Here is an 18,351-nt window from a genome sequence, read left to right on the forward strand (position 1 = left end):
CTTCCCTTCACACACATTTTTTTACCCTTATTTTTGCCCCTTCTTACCCCTCTTTGATGCCAACCATTGTGGCAGTTCACTTCCATTCAGGATGTGGGCAGGCATACAGGCAGCTGTGTCCAGAGCTGATAGAAAAATTGTTCTGTAGATCACCCATCGAGATGCATTTGAGTGGTATGATTGGCAGGTTCTGTCCTCGAGAGCAAGTACACCATCTCTGCAACAGGTTCAGCTGGCAAGCCTAGGAATCCAGCCAAGTTCATTCCCAAGCTCAGGCCAGTCAGTTGGCAACTTAAGAGATTCCAGTTTGCCAAACGAGCCTGCAGGTAGTATTCTTATTATTTTTGACCCCTTTATTGATAAATTAAGACTACTCAAAGATACACAGATGTGTACAACTTGAGCTTAATGCAGGATTCTTTTCATACAAAGTTAATTTAGAGCTACTAGCTGAGATTTAGGTTGAGTATGCTATGATTTGCAAGTGTCAGGCTAAATCTGTACCTCACAAAAAACATTTGTTATGAAAATAAAAATAAGTTTCACCATTTTCAATATGTTTTTGTCAGGTTTACTTCGTGTATAGCCTTTTTTAACATCCTTAACGAGTTAAATGACTATGCAGGACAGCGTGAAGTAGTAGCAGAAGAAATGGCGCACAGAGTTTATGGTGAATTAATGAGATATGCTCATGATCTGAAAACTGAAAGAAAAATGGTAATTCTTATCGTTTTTATACAATAGTGCATGAAATATTTTCACAGAAATAATTACTTTGCTTTTTAAAATTATTTTCATTCAGCATAAACTGGCTTTCTTTTTCACTAAATTTCTTCTAGCCAAAATTATCTCAAGACATTCTTGCTAATTTGTGATCCTTTTAGATTTAAGACTAAGGTTTGGTAAACTCCAACCAGTGGACCAAACTAGCTTACTGCCTGTTTTTGTTTCTTAGTTCCTACGAGCTAAGAAAGTTTTTACATTTTTGGATAGTTGAAAAGAAAGTGAAAAAAGAATAATTTCACAACATGTGAAAATTATATGAAATTCAAATTTCAGTGACTGTAAATAAAAGTTTTATTGGAACAGACACACACTCATTCACTCACGTATTGTGTGCAGCTGCTTTAGCATTACATCAACAGAGCTGAATATTTGTAACAGAGACCATGTGCTTTGCAAAGCCTAAAATACTTACCTGACCCTTTGTAAAAAACTTTGTCAGTCCCTATTCAAGCTAATTCTGAATTTTTCAAGAGAGTGTATCTGTCTTAAATGTTATATTTAAAGCATTTAAATAACATTCTATAAGATGCATTTTAGGGTTTTTGCTTTACTAATAATCTCTAAGTCAGGGTAAAGTTACATAATTATAATTAGTACCTTGGGGGGAAAAATTAAGTAAAAAGCCTTTTGGGGACTTTAGGTTTTAATTAGTATTTGAATGTAATTTAAAAATTTGTCTTTTTTGGTTATGATCTTCAGCATCTTCAAGAGGGGCGAAAAGCTCAACAGTACCTTGACATGTGCTGGAAACAGATGGATAATGTGAGTTACAGTGTTCTCATGTTTAACATAAAATTTTGCAGACCAGTTTAGCCCTAAATTCTCTTATGCTTCACATCTATTTGAGTTTAATATTCCTCAGTGTAGTATTCGTAATTTGACATTGGTGAAATAGAGAATGTGAGATCATCTTGTCTGTGTCCTTTTTTTTCTATATGGTTCTATACTTGTACCAACTGTATAATCGTCAGATGATTGTAAACATTTAAAAAGGTTCTTTTTGACTTTGTTGTTGTTATTGTAGAATATTGATAGAGCAGTACTACTGAGCCATAAAAAAGAATAAGATGATGATAGTTGGAGCAGCATTGGATGGACCTGGAGATTGTCATACCAAGTGAAGTAAGCCAGAAAGAGAAAGAAAAATACCATATGATATCACTTATACGTGGAATCTAAAAAAAAAAGACACAAATGAACTTATTTACAAAACAGACAGACTCACAGTCAAAGAGAACAAACTTCCAGTTACCAGGGGGGAATGGGGAGGGTAGAGAATTAAATTGGGAGTTCAGGATTTGCAGACACTAACACACATAAAATAGATAAGCAGCAACATCGACACTGATAGTGGATAGGAGTGATGAGGAAGTGACGGTGTATCTTAGAAGACCCTTTGACCGAGACTAAGAGAACCTAGATTCTAGTCCTGCCTTTTCCTTAGCCCTGGACTTTTTTCTTGACTTCATTTCTAGCGTATGAAAAATGAAGACAATGGACTAGATTATATGAAATGTTTTTTCCTGTTCAATGATTCTATAATAATGTAAATGTTTCTGGTACTGGGCTGCTGGTCATAGACTATCCCACTGTAAAAAATAAAATACTTTATAGGGTAGAATATAAAAGCATAATAATTATTTACTTTAAAAACTTTCCAAAGGTACTTGCTAACGTGGTTTCTCTTAAATATCCTGGCATATAGTCATTTGTAAACTAAGATGTCTACATGAACGTTGTCATCTTCTTTACTTAAATGATGTGCTGTGGTATAAGATTGATATTTCTTTTGAACTGTCATGTTAGCAAGCCATTAACTCTTTACCTGCATATTTTTATGATAGACATTATTCCTTGAAAATTATGCTAAAGGGAGTTTTTCACGTTAAATTAATCAGTTTAGCTTGTGGTTGTTGGAAAAAGGAATGTTAAGTTTGAGATAAAAAAAACCCTCATGCACATATATGTGTATGGTTTTCAGTCATTTTCTTTACTTTTTAAGGATTCAAACATATATTCAAAGCTTAGATTAAATTTCTGCTGTATAACTGTCATTGAGGTAAGAGTCTAATCACCAGTACTGATGGAGAATTCTTAGGTATATTAGTCTGTTTTCATTTTTGTTTTGATTTTCTTTCTAACTGGTTTCAGCAAGACTTTTAGGGAGTGTTTACATATATTAAATTTTAAATTGCCTTAACTAGCATCCTTAGTATCTGTCTTTCATTTGCACAAAATAACAGACTCCTACACTCATGAGTCATTGGACCCTTTAAAAACTAGAGTTGGCACAAATCATTCCTGTTGACATGTGCTGATTTACCTTTAGAACAGTTGGTAGTTACTAAGCAAAAGTCATAAGGGTCATAAGAAAGAAGCATCGAAAAATACAGGAGAGATTTCTGTAAAGCATTAAGAATACCGTGAAGTAAAGGTGAGTTCAGCTCAACTCATGTTTATTGAAGGCATCCATAACATGTACTGAATCTGGTACAAAAGCAAATATGATATGGTTCTTGTTTTTGTAGAGCCTAGAGTCTAGTGAGGGAGACAGACAAATATAATTTCTGTATAATACGTAGGAATATGTGCAGGATCCTTTTCTCATTCCATGTCTTCATGTTTAATCAAGCAAATGAAATTGTAAAATTCCTAATGTGTTTGAAATAATTGAGAGAAGATTTAAAGAGCTAGGAGAGACAGATTGAGTTAGTGACAGAGTTTTGAACATAGAGGAAAAAAAATTAAAAGTTATTAACCCCAAGATAAACAAAATAGGCCCCACTGACATTTAAGATGAAGGCAGAAGACAGTAGCTTGCAAAGAAGATTCTTTGAAGGAATGGTCAGAGATTGAGAAGATAAGAGAAGCATCAGAGATGCCAGGTCTGTCAATTAGGTGGCTCCAAGGAGCAGCATATGAGTTTATAAGAACAGGGATTAGAAACAGATCAGTTCCAGAGCTGGTCTGTAGCTCAGTGATGTCACCAACGCTGCCTCTCCTTTCTGTCTACTTTGCTGTCTTGACCATGTTGGTTTTTTCTTCAGGCTTGTCCCTTTATAGTCAATAGTTGGCTTAAGCAGCCAGCCACCACATCCTGATTCAGACGCACGCAGAAGCAGGAAAAGGGAAGCACTTCTCTTGTAACTTTTTCTCTTTTGTCAAGGAAGGAAAACTTCCCCAGAAAACCCCCAGCAGCTTCCTCATGGGTACCTCTGACAGCATGAGATGATTTGATCACGCCTCGGCTGTGGGCAGGTTGACAAAGCAGGTGTTGGCTACTTGCAGCCTCCATGTGGGGAGATGGGCTCCTCTAAAGGGAGCAGGGGTGTGGAAGTGGCTGTTGACTAGTCTGCCGCTCAGAGGATGAGTAGAAGGAGAGTCTTCTGTGGAGTATATCCCTGTGTTGTACAATGATAGAATTCCTCTCAGGGAAGGAGTATTTTTAAGTATTATTGTATTCATGATTCTTTTGCTGTTGCAAGGAAATTATTAGGTAGGTTTTTTTCACAAACAGTAAGACACCCAATATAAAAATACTTTTGTATGTGAGTTGCCTCAGATTACACCAGAATTAGTAGCTATGGCTATTCAGTTTGAAAACACAGCTCTGAACTGAGTTTCAGAAAATTAAACATGGAAATTTAATTTTAATCTTCACAGGAAAGTGACATTCTGTATATTGTGCATATTTGGATATATTTATATGCTTTGAATAAGTTGTAAGTATCTCATTTGCTGTCTCATACTAATCAAAATAGTACATTTAAAAATTTTTATAAGAAATTTCTGAGCACATTTATTTGATGTAAGTTATGGGTATGTCTGGTTCTAGCTTTAAGGCAAACTGACCTAACAAACTTCTTGGCTATAAATACCTCGATATAACAGCTAAAATATTTTTTATTGTATTTTAAGCTCTTTGCAGAGCTACCTGAAAGAAAGAGAAGTTTCTAACTGCTGGAAACTTAAGGGTAAACTAAAAGCTAGAGCAATACATGTATGAGCTGATACAGTGGCATTTGAAAAGTGGTTCTAGAGGTGTTAAGGGGCAGTTTACTGGGCCTTGCTAAGGGCTTGGCTTTTAGTACTCACAGAGACAGAGTTTCGGTTTTAGCTCTGTGTATTTGGAGAGTTGAAACTGAAATCCCTTACAAAGTTTGTTCCTTTGAAGGTCTAAACCTTTAGTGAAAGGTGGCAGAACTTTGCCCACTGGCCAAGGGAGACAGCAAAGAAACTTGTCTCTATCTGAAGGTCAAGGAGTGGAAAGTATCCTCTGAGAAGTTTAAATCCTTTGGCCTTGTAGTTAGGAGATTTTCACTAACGGTATATTTTTGTCAACCCCAAGATAAGAAATTGACATGGTAACTGGTTAGGTTAATACAAAATGTTGACACCCTCTGCTTTCTTCTGAGTAATTCTCAGAATACAGGTAGCAAGGCATATATTTTATTTATTTTTAATGGAAGTACTGGGAATTGAACACAGGGCCTCATGCTTGCTAAGCATGCACTCTACCGCTGAGCTATATCCTCCCCCTGCCCCTGAAAGAATCTTGTTTGTAGAATCTAACTAGCTTGAGAGGAAAGACTTAAAGATACCAAGATCTCTTTGAGGAAACTGCCTGGCCATATCACTATACAGGGAAAGGTCATAATCCAATTAGTTTTTTAAATAAGAGCAAATAGGCAAGGATCCCCAGACATTTAAAGAAAGCATCTAATGTAAACAGTGACATCAAAACTACTAAGCAGAAAAAAAAAAAGCAACTTTGAAGAAACAGTGACTATGATAGGAAATGGAAATTAAAAAGCAAAACAAGCAAAACACAGAATTATTATTAATATTCTCATAGGGAATAGAGAAGCTATTACATCCATGAAATAGGAAGAAAATGCTGTTAAGAAAGGAACATACAAGAGCAAAAAATAACATGATAATAGCAGAAATGAAAAGCTCCCTGGAAAGAATGAAGTTGAAGAAATCTCTCAAAGTAGAGCAAAATGACAGGGGTTGAAAATATGAGAGAAAATACAAGAGAATAAGAGGACTCATCCTGTAGGTTCATTTTCAAGGTAATAAGCATCTTAAAAAAGAGAAAACATAGAAGATGGTTGGGTAAAATTAATTCAGGAAAATTTCCCTAGGACAGAAAGAAATGAGTTTCCAGATGGGAAAGGATTTTCCAGATAGGTACCCAGCACGGTGGATTCACAACCAGACATAGCTTTCAGAACAGTTAGGAGAGAGAGAAGGTCCTACCAACCTCCAGAGAGGAAAAACAAAATAGAAAATAAACATGTTTTATGCGAAGGATTAGGACTCAGAATGGAAGCAGGAATACAGGAGACAGTGGAGTGGTACTTTTACATTTCCTAAGGAAGAGTTTTCTACTCAGAGTTTCACATCCAGCCAAATTGTTTCAATTGGAATAGATGGAAAGGCGTTTTCGGTCATGGAGACTTAAAACATTGTCTTCCACAAACCTTTTTTTAAGGAAGCTACTGCTGAATGTGTTCCAGCGAAATAGAGAAATGAACCAAGAAGGGGGAAGGTGTGGAACTAGGAAATCGGAGATTCAAATCAAGGGAGAGGTGAAAGGAACCCCCATCATGATGGTGAGGTGAACCCCAAGGTGGCAGCTATGCAGTAGGCCTAGCTCGGTGACCAGTCTAAATCTCGACAGGTCAGAAGCCTCTGGGCTCTTGATTTCATTAAGGAAATAAAATTGATAGAATTTCTGAATGTGTTCGAGTTAACTGAGGAGAGGTTTAAAAAACTGGGGAAACTAGAATTGAGTTAGAAAAAAGAACATTGACAACTAAGCAGAATTTTTTTTTTAGGAAAAGGCATTAACTCCAGAATAAAAAAAAAGTTTTTGAAGGAAAGTAAGTGTATCACACACTCAGTTGTGAATAGCTTTTGCAAAGTAATAGTAATTTGAATTAAATTAAAAAAATTTTAAAGGCCTGTTCTGGGCTGATGGTATTCCTGGTACACTGGGAAGAAACAACACAGAACTACTTGGGAGGGATGTTTCCAACATTCCAAGCTACACTGGGATCTCCCCCCTCCCCCAAATAAAAACCAAACAATGAAACCAGTCAACCAAACAAATATACAAAAATCAAACAAAAACACCTAACAAACCAAAAAACTCCAGATGAAGATTAGCATAAAATAAAAAATTACAAAATACATATGGCTGTTTTTATCTGGAAGAGATGAGATATATAATAAATATTAGTCATCCTTATTTTTTTCCTTCATAGTCTTATAACATCTGATATTTAAGGCACATAGTTTGATTGTAATAGTAAAATTTCTTTTCTAATTTGGAAAAATTTTAGTGTGCAATTTTATACAATACACAGTGGCAACATTTAAAGTTACTTTTTAAAAAACTGAAATGTAGTTGGTTTACAATATTGTATTTTAGGTGTACAGCAAAGCAATTCATAAATAAATTTTTCAGATTATTTTCCATTATAGGTTGTTATAAGATATTGAATATAGCTCTTGTGCTGTATAGTAAATCCTTGTTGCTTATCTATTTTGTGTATACTAGTTTGTATCTATTAATCCTATATTCCTAATTTATCCCTCCCCTATCCCTTTTCCCTTTTGGTAACCGTAAGTTTGTTTTCTGTGTCTGTGAGTCTGTTTCTGTTTTGTATATAGATTCATTTATATTATTTTTTAGATTTCACATGTAAGTGATACCATATATTTCTCTTTCTCTGTCTGACTTAACTTTGCTTAGTATGATCCATTCATACTAAGCTAGGTCCATCTACGTTGCTGCAGATGGTAATATTTCATTTTTTATGTCTGAGTAATATTTCATTGTGTGTGTGTGTGTGTGTGTATTAGAGTTTTCATCTTTTTTGGATTTATGCTCAGGAGTGAGATTGCTGGATCATATGACAGTTCTGATTTTAGTTTTTTGAGAAACCTGCTGTTTTCCACAGTGGCTGCACCAATTCTCATTCCCACCAACAGAGTATGAGGGTTCCTCTTCTTCTACACCCTCTCCAGCATTTATTATCTGTAGACTTTTTGATGATAATCATTCTGACCAGCATAAGGTGATAATTCATTGTGGTTTTAACTTGCTTTTCTTTGATAATTAGTGATGTTGAACATCTTGTCATATGCCTATTGGCTGTCTGTATGTCTTCTTTGGAAAAATGTCTATTTAGGTCTTCTGCCCATTTTTTTATTGGGTTTTCTTTTTTGATATTCAGTTGTATGAACTGGTTGTATGTTTTGGATATTAACCCCTTGTCAGTCGCATCATTTGCAAATATTTTCTCCCAGTCCTTAGGTTGTCTTTTCATTTTGTTGATGGTTTCCTTTGCTGTGCAAAAGCTTCTTTTCAAGTTTGATTAGGTCCCATTTGTTTATTTTTGCTTTTATTTCTTTTGCCTTGAGAGACTGATCTAAGAAAATATTGTTATGATTTATGTCCAAGAATGTTTTACTTATGTTCTCTTCTAGGAGTTTAATGGCGTCATGTCTTATATTTAGGTCTTTAATCCATTTTGAACTTACTTTTGTGTATGGTGTGAGGGAGTGTTCTAACTTCATTGATTTGCATGTGACTGTCCAGCTTTCCCAGCACCATTTGCTGAAGAGACTGTCTTTTCTCCATGGTATATTCTTTCGTCCATTTTTGAAGATTAATTGACCATAGGTGTGTGAGTTATTTCTGGGCTCTCTGTTCTGTTGCATTGATCTATATGTCTTGTTTTTGTGCCAGTACAATGCTGCTTTGATTACTGTAGCTTTGTATTATTATCTCAAGTCTGGGAGGGTTATGCCTCCAGCTTTGTTTTTTCCTCTCAGGATTGCTTCAACAATTCTGGGTCTTTTGTGGTTCCATATAAATTTTAGTATTATTTGTTACTTTTTAATGAGATAAATCTAATTTTATTTCTCAGTATTGTATTTTAATTTTTTTAACAGAGTAAAAAGAAATTTGAAAGAGAATGTAGAGAGGCAGAAAAGGCACAACAGAGTTATGAAAGATTGGATAATGATACTAATGCAACCAAGGCAGATGTTGAAAAGGTAAGAAATAATCCAGACTGACTTTGATATCAAAATATTATTACTTGCATTTGGAGAGTAGTTACAATATTTGTGTTGATATTAGAGTTTCCCCAAGAGACATACTACATCTAAATCTAAAATACACAAATATTTGCATACTTTAAATTACACATATTAGTCTGAGAAAGTAATTACAACAAAGTAAGTTAACGTATTCATGTCTTACCTGCATTCAAAGTGTGTAGGAAAGACACAGTTGCTATTAGGAATGAACTTCTATCATATTCCAAAATCAGGTAGAAAGTCTAAGTTATGTTGACGGGGTATGCAGATAGAGGTGGGGTAGCGTGCTTCCCAGCTTTGTGGAAGGGAAAACGTGATAAAACTGCCAGCGGTGTGATACTTACCATTTGTTTGTTTATTAATTAAGTCAAGCATTCATTCATTTTGGAAAACTGAACTCTCTCTCCTCGTTTACTGGCTGATTCTGGACCAGCTGTTCCGTAGCATAACTATTGGGAGAATCAGCCCCATAACTGCTGCTGCTTAGCTTCTCCTTCTCCCCTGCTCTATGCTCTTTATTTTGAGAACATTTGACACAATGTAGTGCTGAAATGTTGGGATTTTGAAATATAGATGGATGTGACCCCATGTTTTTGTATATACAAATGCCTACTATTCGTGTATTTTCTCCTTAGAATTTTATAATTCCCTATAGGATTAGAACATGAAAAAAATAAGAAGGGAGGAATAATTTATGTTCTACCTTCCATGTTCTGTACCAGTTTTTTAAAAACCCTAAAATCAGATAAATTTCAGGTTACAGTTACCTTAAAGTTCTTCTGGTGTGACTTGTGATGCTTTTATCTTGTCTACCCTAATTTTAATAACTTGTATACCTTTAATGATAGTAGGTTCCCTGTCATTGGAAACATACAATCTTAAAGCAGTCTGTTCATTTTTTTAAAAAACTTTAACATTTCCTTATATAGACCCCACTTGTCTCCCTGTTCAGCTTTAGTTTCTTTGAGGTACCAGAAAAATATCAAATCTATTTTTTTCTCAAAATAGGTTTTTTATATATTTGTAGCAGATTGAACTGTTGTGAACTGTGTTTCATCAATTATTCCACATATGAAATAGCTTCAAGTTACCTTTCATGATGACTGCTTTCTTTTGCATATCTTTTAATTCATCAGTATTCCACTAAAAGCGTATTACCTCAAATTGGGTATAGTCCAGGTATGATCTGATCAGTTCTGAGTTTGATTAATGCCCTAGTTTTGATCACTAAATTTATGTTAATTATAGTCTAAATGTGTATCGACATTTTTTTTTTGGGCCCCCGCATTGTTTGGATTGACTCTCTTTGAGTTTATGGTTAATTGAAATCCCCATGTCTTTTCATATGTAGTGTGGTATGAGACTGTGTGTCTCAGACAGAACGGAATTGGTACTGTTGGTATTTTAAATGCATATGGTACATCTTTATCAATTATTAGATCTGATCCTGCTTTAAGATTTCTGGCTACTGATTTTGATCATCCACTGTGTTAATGTAGTTCCCTTCGGGTATCATGTCGTACACATAATGTGTTATCATTACTCGATGAAAATGTGGACCACAGCACTTGCCAACAGCACTGTTTGCTGTATGGGAGACTTCCTTGCTGGTTGACACTGAGTGCTCAGGAATTCCCTTGACTTACCAGATATCAGTTGAATACATAGTTTAACTACTAGGCAAGTTAAGGAAACTCTTTAACTGGACTCTCATTTTTAAAGTATTTCTTTATTTTGTCTACAAAGGTATTTTACAGACTGGTCAGTTATCTTGAAATCTAGATATAATATACCTACTACTTAGTTTGGCCTAACTAGTTCAGAATTTTAATGTTTACATCTTCCTTTTTTATTCTTATTTGTTTGAAATCCTTCTAATTACTAGAGTATTAGGAAGAGATTTTTTTAAGGTTTGCTTTAGGAGCTAGAGAATAGAGGAATTCTGTTTGAAGGGACCAGGGAGAAAAGGGAACATAGTTTCAAGCAACTACTGATAAAAGTTTAAAAAAAAAAAAAAAAGTAGAGGGAGTAGGCTGATTACTGTATCTTCCTAAAGAAAAGGAATGCAGCTGCGCAACTTTGTGAATATATATAACTCTACTGAACTGTACACTTAAAAATGATGAAGATGGTACATTTTGTTATGTGTATTCTACCACAGTTTAAAAAATTAATGGACTATGAAAAGAGAAAGAAAGACAATAGGTGTAAAGCCCAAAATATGCCAGAGAAGGCATCAACTATTTCAGCTGCTAACCTTATACTCTTACATTACTGTGCTGGAGCCTTTGTCCCAGGCCTTGGGAATCACAGCCAGTGACATGGAACAGGAGGAGCTTCCCCTACAGAACCATTTTGGGTAGAGAATACTTTGGAATCCTTTCTTCCATCATGACTTGTGGGAGGAGAGAGAAAAAGGGGAAGGAGTGGATGAATGTGTACTGACAGTCCCAGGTTGGAACTTGAAGTGTATTTTTCTGTAGAAATACTTTGGGCCATAGTGTTTAGTTTCCGTAGTACTTACAATCTTCAAGTACACTGTGGGTTAAATGGATATTTGTTTAGCACCTGTTTCTGTAGTCCTGTTAGTTTTTGAATTCAGAAGAACTACCTTGTGGACCTGCTGTTAGAAGGTCAGAGACAATAGTTGTAAAAACTAGAATTAGAATAATGATGTGTATTCACAGTGTGCTTTACAGTTTTCAGAGCACTCTCATATAACATGACTTATAGCTTGGAACACTGAAAAATTGAGTTCAATTTTTTGTTTTTTCCTATTACTTTAGAACAGTTGAGAGAACATTGTTTAGATTCTCTTCCAATAAATCTGGAATTAATGATTTGTGTCGTTTGTATTCTAATGTTTTCACCATTGTAGATGGTACTAATGACTCATTCGAAAAGCATTTCTACAAGAACTTGGGATGAACAGAACTATATTTTAAACAAACATTCCTTGAAGTATCTGGTTTTGTCTGGAGGTGGAAATGATTGTTAAACATTGCATTATCCCCAAATCACATTCACTGTGGTTGAGTTGAATATAGCTGGATCGTGTTTAGAGAAATGTTTTGCTGTTAACTTTGTAACTACGTAAATTATCGCTGATGCTTTTTTCTCTTCTGATGAAAAGCTTTACTGTTTCAAACCATAATATTATCATTTATTTAATTAAAAAAATCTGGATTTGTTAAGGAGGAACTTGCTTTGAATGGATTATTACAAAGGGTAGAACTCACTATTGCAGTGAGAGCAAGGGAATTTTGCAGTAGGGAGCCTGCTCTGGCCATGGGATCTGTAAGCATCTCCTTTAATTTGACACAATATCAGTAGTTAGAATAAGTCTAGTTTTGATATAACTTCTAGAAAAGTGATTAGCTGTGATGTTGTTACTCTTGTTCTCATTGGTAATGGTGTGGACCAATTTACTTCTAGGCTAAACAGCAGTTGAACCTGCGTACACATATGGCTGACGAAAATAAGAATGAATATGCTGCACAGTTACAAAACTTTAATGGAGAACAGCACAAACATTTCTACGTAGTGATTCCTCAAATCTACAAGGTAAAACTTAGAGATACAAAATTAATCTAATTTTAGATACGGAAGAGCTAGTCTTTAAATGTAAAACTTTAAAATTCAGCCATTGATCAGAATGTTTCTAGATTCACTAGTCATCAAGATTAGTGATAAGAAATTTCTTTATCATGTATGTTCCTGGAGAACGTCATTCTAAGTGAAGTAAGCCAGAAAGAGAAAGAAAAATACCCATATGAGATCGCTTATATGTGGAATCTAAACAAAACAAAACAAAACAAAACATAAGTACAAAATAGAAACAGGCTCATAGACATAGAATACAAACTTGTGGTTGCCAAGGGGGCGGGGGTGGGAAGGGACAGACTGGGATTTCAAAATGTAGAATAGATAAACAAGATTATACTGTATAGCACAGGGAAATACATACAAGATCTTATGGTAGCTCACAGTGAAAAAAAAATGTGACAATGAATATATGTATGTTCATGTATAACTTGAAAAATTGTGCTCTACACTGGAATTTGATACAACATTGTAAAATGACTATAACTCTAAAAAATGTTATAAAAATTTCTTTATGATTGTAGATTTGAAAATAAATTTTTACTAACTTTGAAATCACAAATTTTTCTACAGATTTATTATTAGTATATTAAACAGTCCACTAAAACAATGACAATTTCTAGATAATTATTATGAGATGGGGGAATTCATTGGAATTGTATGTTGTAGTCTTCTCACCTAGAATTGGGATGAAGCTTTTTGACACCGTAACAGAATCATTGGCATTAGTCCAGATGGCAGGAATAAATCTTATGAAATGCATTTGCCTGCTTGTCTTCCTAGCTGCCAGATCATAAATGTAATTCAGGTTGATAAATGCCATCCATCATTATTTGATGATAGCAGTTGCCAAACAGCCTTCAGATAAAGACCCTGGAATTTATGTGAGAGTTAAATTATGTTACTGCTTATTTCTAGAAAGAAGAGAAATTACAGAAAAGGGATTTAGTGAAATGCTACTGAAAGAGGTAGTACCTGCCAGAGTGGAGTTTACGTGAACGGAGTGTCTGCCCAAATACACTTTGCTCCCCCCCCTAAGGCCAGTCGGAAGTGCGAAGGAAGCACAGTGAGCGGCGGTGGACTAGGGAGGGTATCAGGTTTCAGTCATTTAATCCAGTCCACCAGTTCTTACTCTTTGGTGCTTTTCTGGGCTTATTAAAGCCTTCATATTCTGGGGAGACCTTAACTTGCAGACCCCACTGCTTTTTGCGTTTAGGGTTTTGATGCTTTTGTTTGGACTTTGCTATGGAGCAGTCTTGCCACTTTGCAATGTTGGGAGCAGTTCTTTTGTGAAAATGCAGGTGTCAAAATAAATTCTGAGGCTTCGGGATGTAATTAAAGAGGAAAAAGTAGTATGAAAGCTATGAGAGTAAGGGGACTTGAGCAGTATATCTGCTTCCTAGGAGAAAAAAGTTCATTTTTTTGGGTTTTTTTTTTCTTTCACCTTCCAGTTTTATTGAGATATATATAAAAAAGGTCATTGTTGACAAATAGGAAGTGTCAAAAAATGCCTTTACGTTATTTGGCTTCATGTGACCTGATACAATTCTTAGTGGCATGTGTCAGTGAATTTTTGAATTGTGAAGATTCCATACATGTACCACTTTGACCTTGTGGCTTCCTGTTTTTCCTCTTGTGTCCCCAACCTTTTGATAGTCACGCTGGGCTGTAGATTGTGGTAGGTCTGGGTACCTGTCGGTGTGCGGTCAACCAGGGACTCTTGGACTAGTCGGATCTTACCAAAGTGTTGTGAACTAACTTAAGGATTTACAAGTCTCAGATTTGTATATGTTGTAGGCCAATTGCTAAAAAGGAAAAAAGTGTCAAAGTTCTGCTTTCAAATGAAACTTTTCCTGGAAGCATAAACAGTGGTAACTGCCCTGACTGAAGCGTGACACGCTGAGGTTGTGTGAGGCTGGGAGCTGGTAGCCTGTAGAGGGTCCCTTAGGAGGCTTGGAAACTGGTGTCATGTGGTTTTAGGACGCACTAAAAGCCCTGAATTATTTTTTCTTTTGCCATTTAACAGCCTTCAAATTTTAAGTACTTTAATTTGGTAGCCACCTGTTAAAATTTTTGTTTTTAATTTTGAAGGAGGTTGCTTCAGAATGAAAAGAAAACTGTTTTCCTTTTTTTTTTTAATTCCTAATTATTAGCAACTACAAGAAATGGATGAACGAAGGACTATTAAACTCAGTGAGTGTTACAGAGGATTTGCGGACTCGGAACGCAAAGTTATTCCTATCATTTCAAAGTGTTTGGAAGGAATGATTCTTGCAGCAAAATCAGTTGATGAAAGACGAGTAAGTGCTTTATAATTACATTTGAATGATGTATTTGCTTTAAGTTAGTGAATTGGGAAAGTGAGGAAGTAATTGTGCTAGTTGATTCATCAAGTTATATTCTGTAGAAGTAAGTCTGGCAATAGATTGGACTCCTTTGGCTGTAAGGACCATTCTACTAAACACTAAGGCTATAATTGTTTAAAAGAAAAGAGTTCGAAGCCTTCTCTTTCCTTTCCCCACTAATTTTCTAGTTCTATTCCAAGAGTATAACTAACCTCTGAACTGTATGTTACAAACTGTATTAGTCTAGTGAAAGTTTAGAGAAGGAAATAGTCAAGTCTACAGTTGTTGCTCGTAACACGAGAGTTGGCACTTGCACTGGATTTCAAAGCATAGGTAGTGTATGGAATGATGACTCGTGAGAAAAGGAGGGAACTGGAACAGCGGTGCTCCTCTTGAGGAAATAAATCTAATCACATTGTATCTTGATTAAGGTCTAGCAGTCTTGTACTTGGTCATTTCTCAGTAAATGTTGATTTAGTGGCCAAGAAGGTTGGTTAACAGAAACTGAGGATATGAGGGAAGAGCAAGAAAAGAGAATTAGCGTTTGGGGAGTGCCAGGTACATACTACATATTTTAGTCTTTACAGCAAATTGGTTTTATATTAGCGAGCAGCTTCCCTGTAACAAATACAATTCGGACTTAAATTTTAAAAAGAGGATTTGGGGTTCTTTAATTGGGGATTCAAAGATACATTTATACTTGGTATGGTTGGATCCAACATTACAAAATAGTTAGGTCTCTCCTCTCTCACTCTTCTTACTTGTTAGCAAATGATTAGTGGGGGTGGTATTAGTGACAAAAAAAAAAAGAGGAGGTATGACTTGAGGATAACTCTTGGCTAAATGATAGATAAAAAGTACTATTAACAGAAATAGGAGTAAGAGAGGTGGTTACAGTTTGGGGGAGGAGTTTGTAGAGATAAATTATTTTCTTCAAAATAATGAGTTCAAGGTGTTAGTAGAACATTCAGATAGAGGTATGTATGTCCAAAACCAATATATAGTACTTATGTGAGTTTTAAAGTTTTGGGTAAATGGTATTGAACTTTGTAATTTCAAAGTTGCTTTCTGTACTCTCTACTGTTTGTGAGATCTTTCTGTTAACATTCTCAAATATGTCTTTAATGTATTTTATTTAATCTTTCCCCTGTTGGGTGAATAAATGAATTTCTGCTCATCCCTCACCCTCTTTTACAATTAGATGCCCTTTCCTCTGTTCCAAAGGTCATCTTCTTTGTAGACATGCTGTAAAGCAGAACTCCTTTTTCCTTTAAAACTTAGAATTTCTACTTGAGAATAACCTCTTCGTATGTTCTTTCTGTCAGGTAGATCTCACATATCAGCTAGCTGATATGTTAAGATGAATTTCAGTGGGCTAAAGCTATGTAGTGAAAACATTCATGAATATTACAAATTAATAAAATGGTAATTTGTAAATTAGTATTTTTATAGGAATTAAAATATTTAGAGTTTATTACATATTTACATGAAGAAATTACTCACTTTAAACCTTTAATGATTATCGTAGAATTATTTAAATCTTTATTTGTTGTTCTCTTACATAGATTAATGTTTTGAAAGCTAATATGGTATTATAAGCAAATGAAATGGTTTTAAAAGCATATCTCTTGTGTATAGGACTCTCAGATGGTAGTAGACTCCTTCAAGTCTGGATTTGAACCTCCAGGAGACTTTCCATTTGAAGATTACAGTCAGCATATTTATAGAACCATTTCTGATGGGACTATCAGTGCATCCAAACAGGAAATTGGGAAGGTGGATGCCAAAACCACAGTAGGAAAGGCCAAGGGCAAGCTGTGGCTCTTTGGAAAGAAGCCAAAGGTAAAAGTCATAGAATTCCTCTATGCTAATAATTCTGTTTTAGTTTGTCGCTTAAATTGATTTAGGTATTAAATGGATAATGGTCGTCTATTAAATAGAAAATAAATATTTTTATTTGAATGATTCAGTTAACTTTTCACTTAGCAGACACATAGAATTTTGTACCTTAATAGTAAAAACTATGTCTGGATTTAACATTTTACCACCACTTAATAATGAGTAAAAATGTTAAGTAAGTTGTTAATGTCTCTTAAATTACATGCTTTTGAAATTCCATTTGCATGAAGTTTCAATCAAATTTTTAAGGAAACATTATGATCTGACTGACAGTAAGACCACAAAATTGCAGTTCTCAGCTGGAATGATTGACCACAGCAATAATAAATGTCAAATTAGATCTTATAGATCTTACTAATAAAGTTATTTTTATCATCTGTGTGAATATATAGTGGGAAGGGCTCAATGTGTGTGATTATTTGAAGTTTAAAAAAAATCTCTAGTTCACTAGGAGAATCTCTTAACTTCTTGAAACCCATCTTTTGATGTGCTAGATAAATTTAGCTCGGCAGATAAGCAAATGATATAGATGGGTGCTTAATGTTCTTACCAATTTAGTGATTATAATAGTGTCATATCAGTAGGAGAATTTGCACTTTTAATCTGATGTGCTGTATTTATTAAAGTATACATGATTATCTTAATTCATTTTTCTGGTCTGGACATATGAATGTAGATAAAGTTTATCTCAAATTATAGTATATCTATAGATATCGTTAGAAGCACAATTATAGTTAACTGAAGCTTTATTCATGCTTTTCATAATATTGTCCAGTTCAGAGGTGAGACTTTTTAAAGTCAGATCAGAATAGCTAGGAAAGCTTAGAAAAACAAGAAATGCTGAAAATTCTTTTAAGAAAAGAGATGCAATAAAGATGAAATAGAAATAGTCTGAGAGGAAAGCCACAAATGTAATGACATTTTTTTGCCTACTTGCGATGATAATCTGTGAATACTTTTTCTTGATAGACATTGCCTGTTTCGATAACTTTGCCTGTAGCTGCTGCCTTCACCTCTGACAAGTAGAGGTTTAGTGTGTCTAACTAGGAGTGCTGATATTCTTAAAGTCAGAAGGGAATTCTTTTTATCTAGGTCATATTGCTCTAACGTTATAATTTGTATACTCTGTATTTTTAATCTGTAAACTTGTAAAAAATGATCAAGTGAAATGGTACAGTTTTTAAAGTAAATTTGACTTTTTAAAATGATAGTTTTGGGCAAAATTATGTTAACTTTCTTGTATTTTATAGAAAACTTTATTTGAGATAATTTGTGAAAAGTGTGTTGCCAAAAATAGAATTTTCATTTAGGAAAAAAACTATGCACATTTGGCTTATTGATTCCTCTCTTTATTTCCATGTTAGCCACAGTCCCCACCCTTAACCCCTGCTAGTTTATTCACATCCAGTACTCCTAACGGGTCCCAGTTTCTCACATTCTCCATTGAGCCCGTGCATTATTGTATGAATGAAATAAAAACAGGGAAGCCCAGAATTCCTTCTTTCAGAAGTCTCAAAAGAGGGGTAAGTTTAATAATGGGTTAAAATGCATGATGGCCTATTGTGTGTGTAGTGTGGCTTCTAATACTCTCCACCCTCAT

General features: G+C 34.9%; 1 protein-coding gene across 4 annotated transcripts in view; it reads left to right on the forward strand.

Moving 5' to 3' along the window:
* The window catches only part of FNBP1L (formin binding protein 1 like), a 100,965-nt gene that overhangs the window by 62,741 nt on the left and 19,873 nt on the right, over window positions 1–18,351 (forward strand). For 2 of the 4 annotated variants that reach the window (XM_032487108.1, XM_032487109.1), the window contains exons 4-9: window positions 570–717; window positions 1,486–1,548; window positions 8,755–8,859; window positions 12,340–12,468; window positions 14,661–14,807; window positions 16,491–16,694. In XM_032487108.1, coding sequence (XP_032342999.1) covers window positions 570–717; window positions 1,486–1,548; window positions 8,755–8,859; window positions 12,340–12,468; window positions 14,661–14,807; window positions 16,491–16,694 — 796 coding nt within the window. Of the gene's footprint in view, window positions 1–569; window positions 718–1,485; window positions 1,549–8,754; window positions 8,860–12,339; window positions 12,469–14,660; window positions 14,808–16,490; window positions 16,695–18,115; window positions 18,275–18,351 lie in introns of all 4 variants that reach the window. The other 2 variants (XM_032487111.1, XM_032487110.1) reach the window with 2 other exon arrangements.

The sequence above is a fragment of the Camelus ferus genome, chromosome 9, assembly GCF_009834535.1.
Source record: "Camelus ferus isolate YT-003-E chromosome 9, BCGSAC_Cfer_1.0, whole genome shotgun sequence".
Classification (NCBI taxonomy): Eukaryota; Metazoa; Chordata; class Mammalia; order Artiodactyla; family Camelidae; genus Camelus; species Camelus ferus.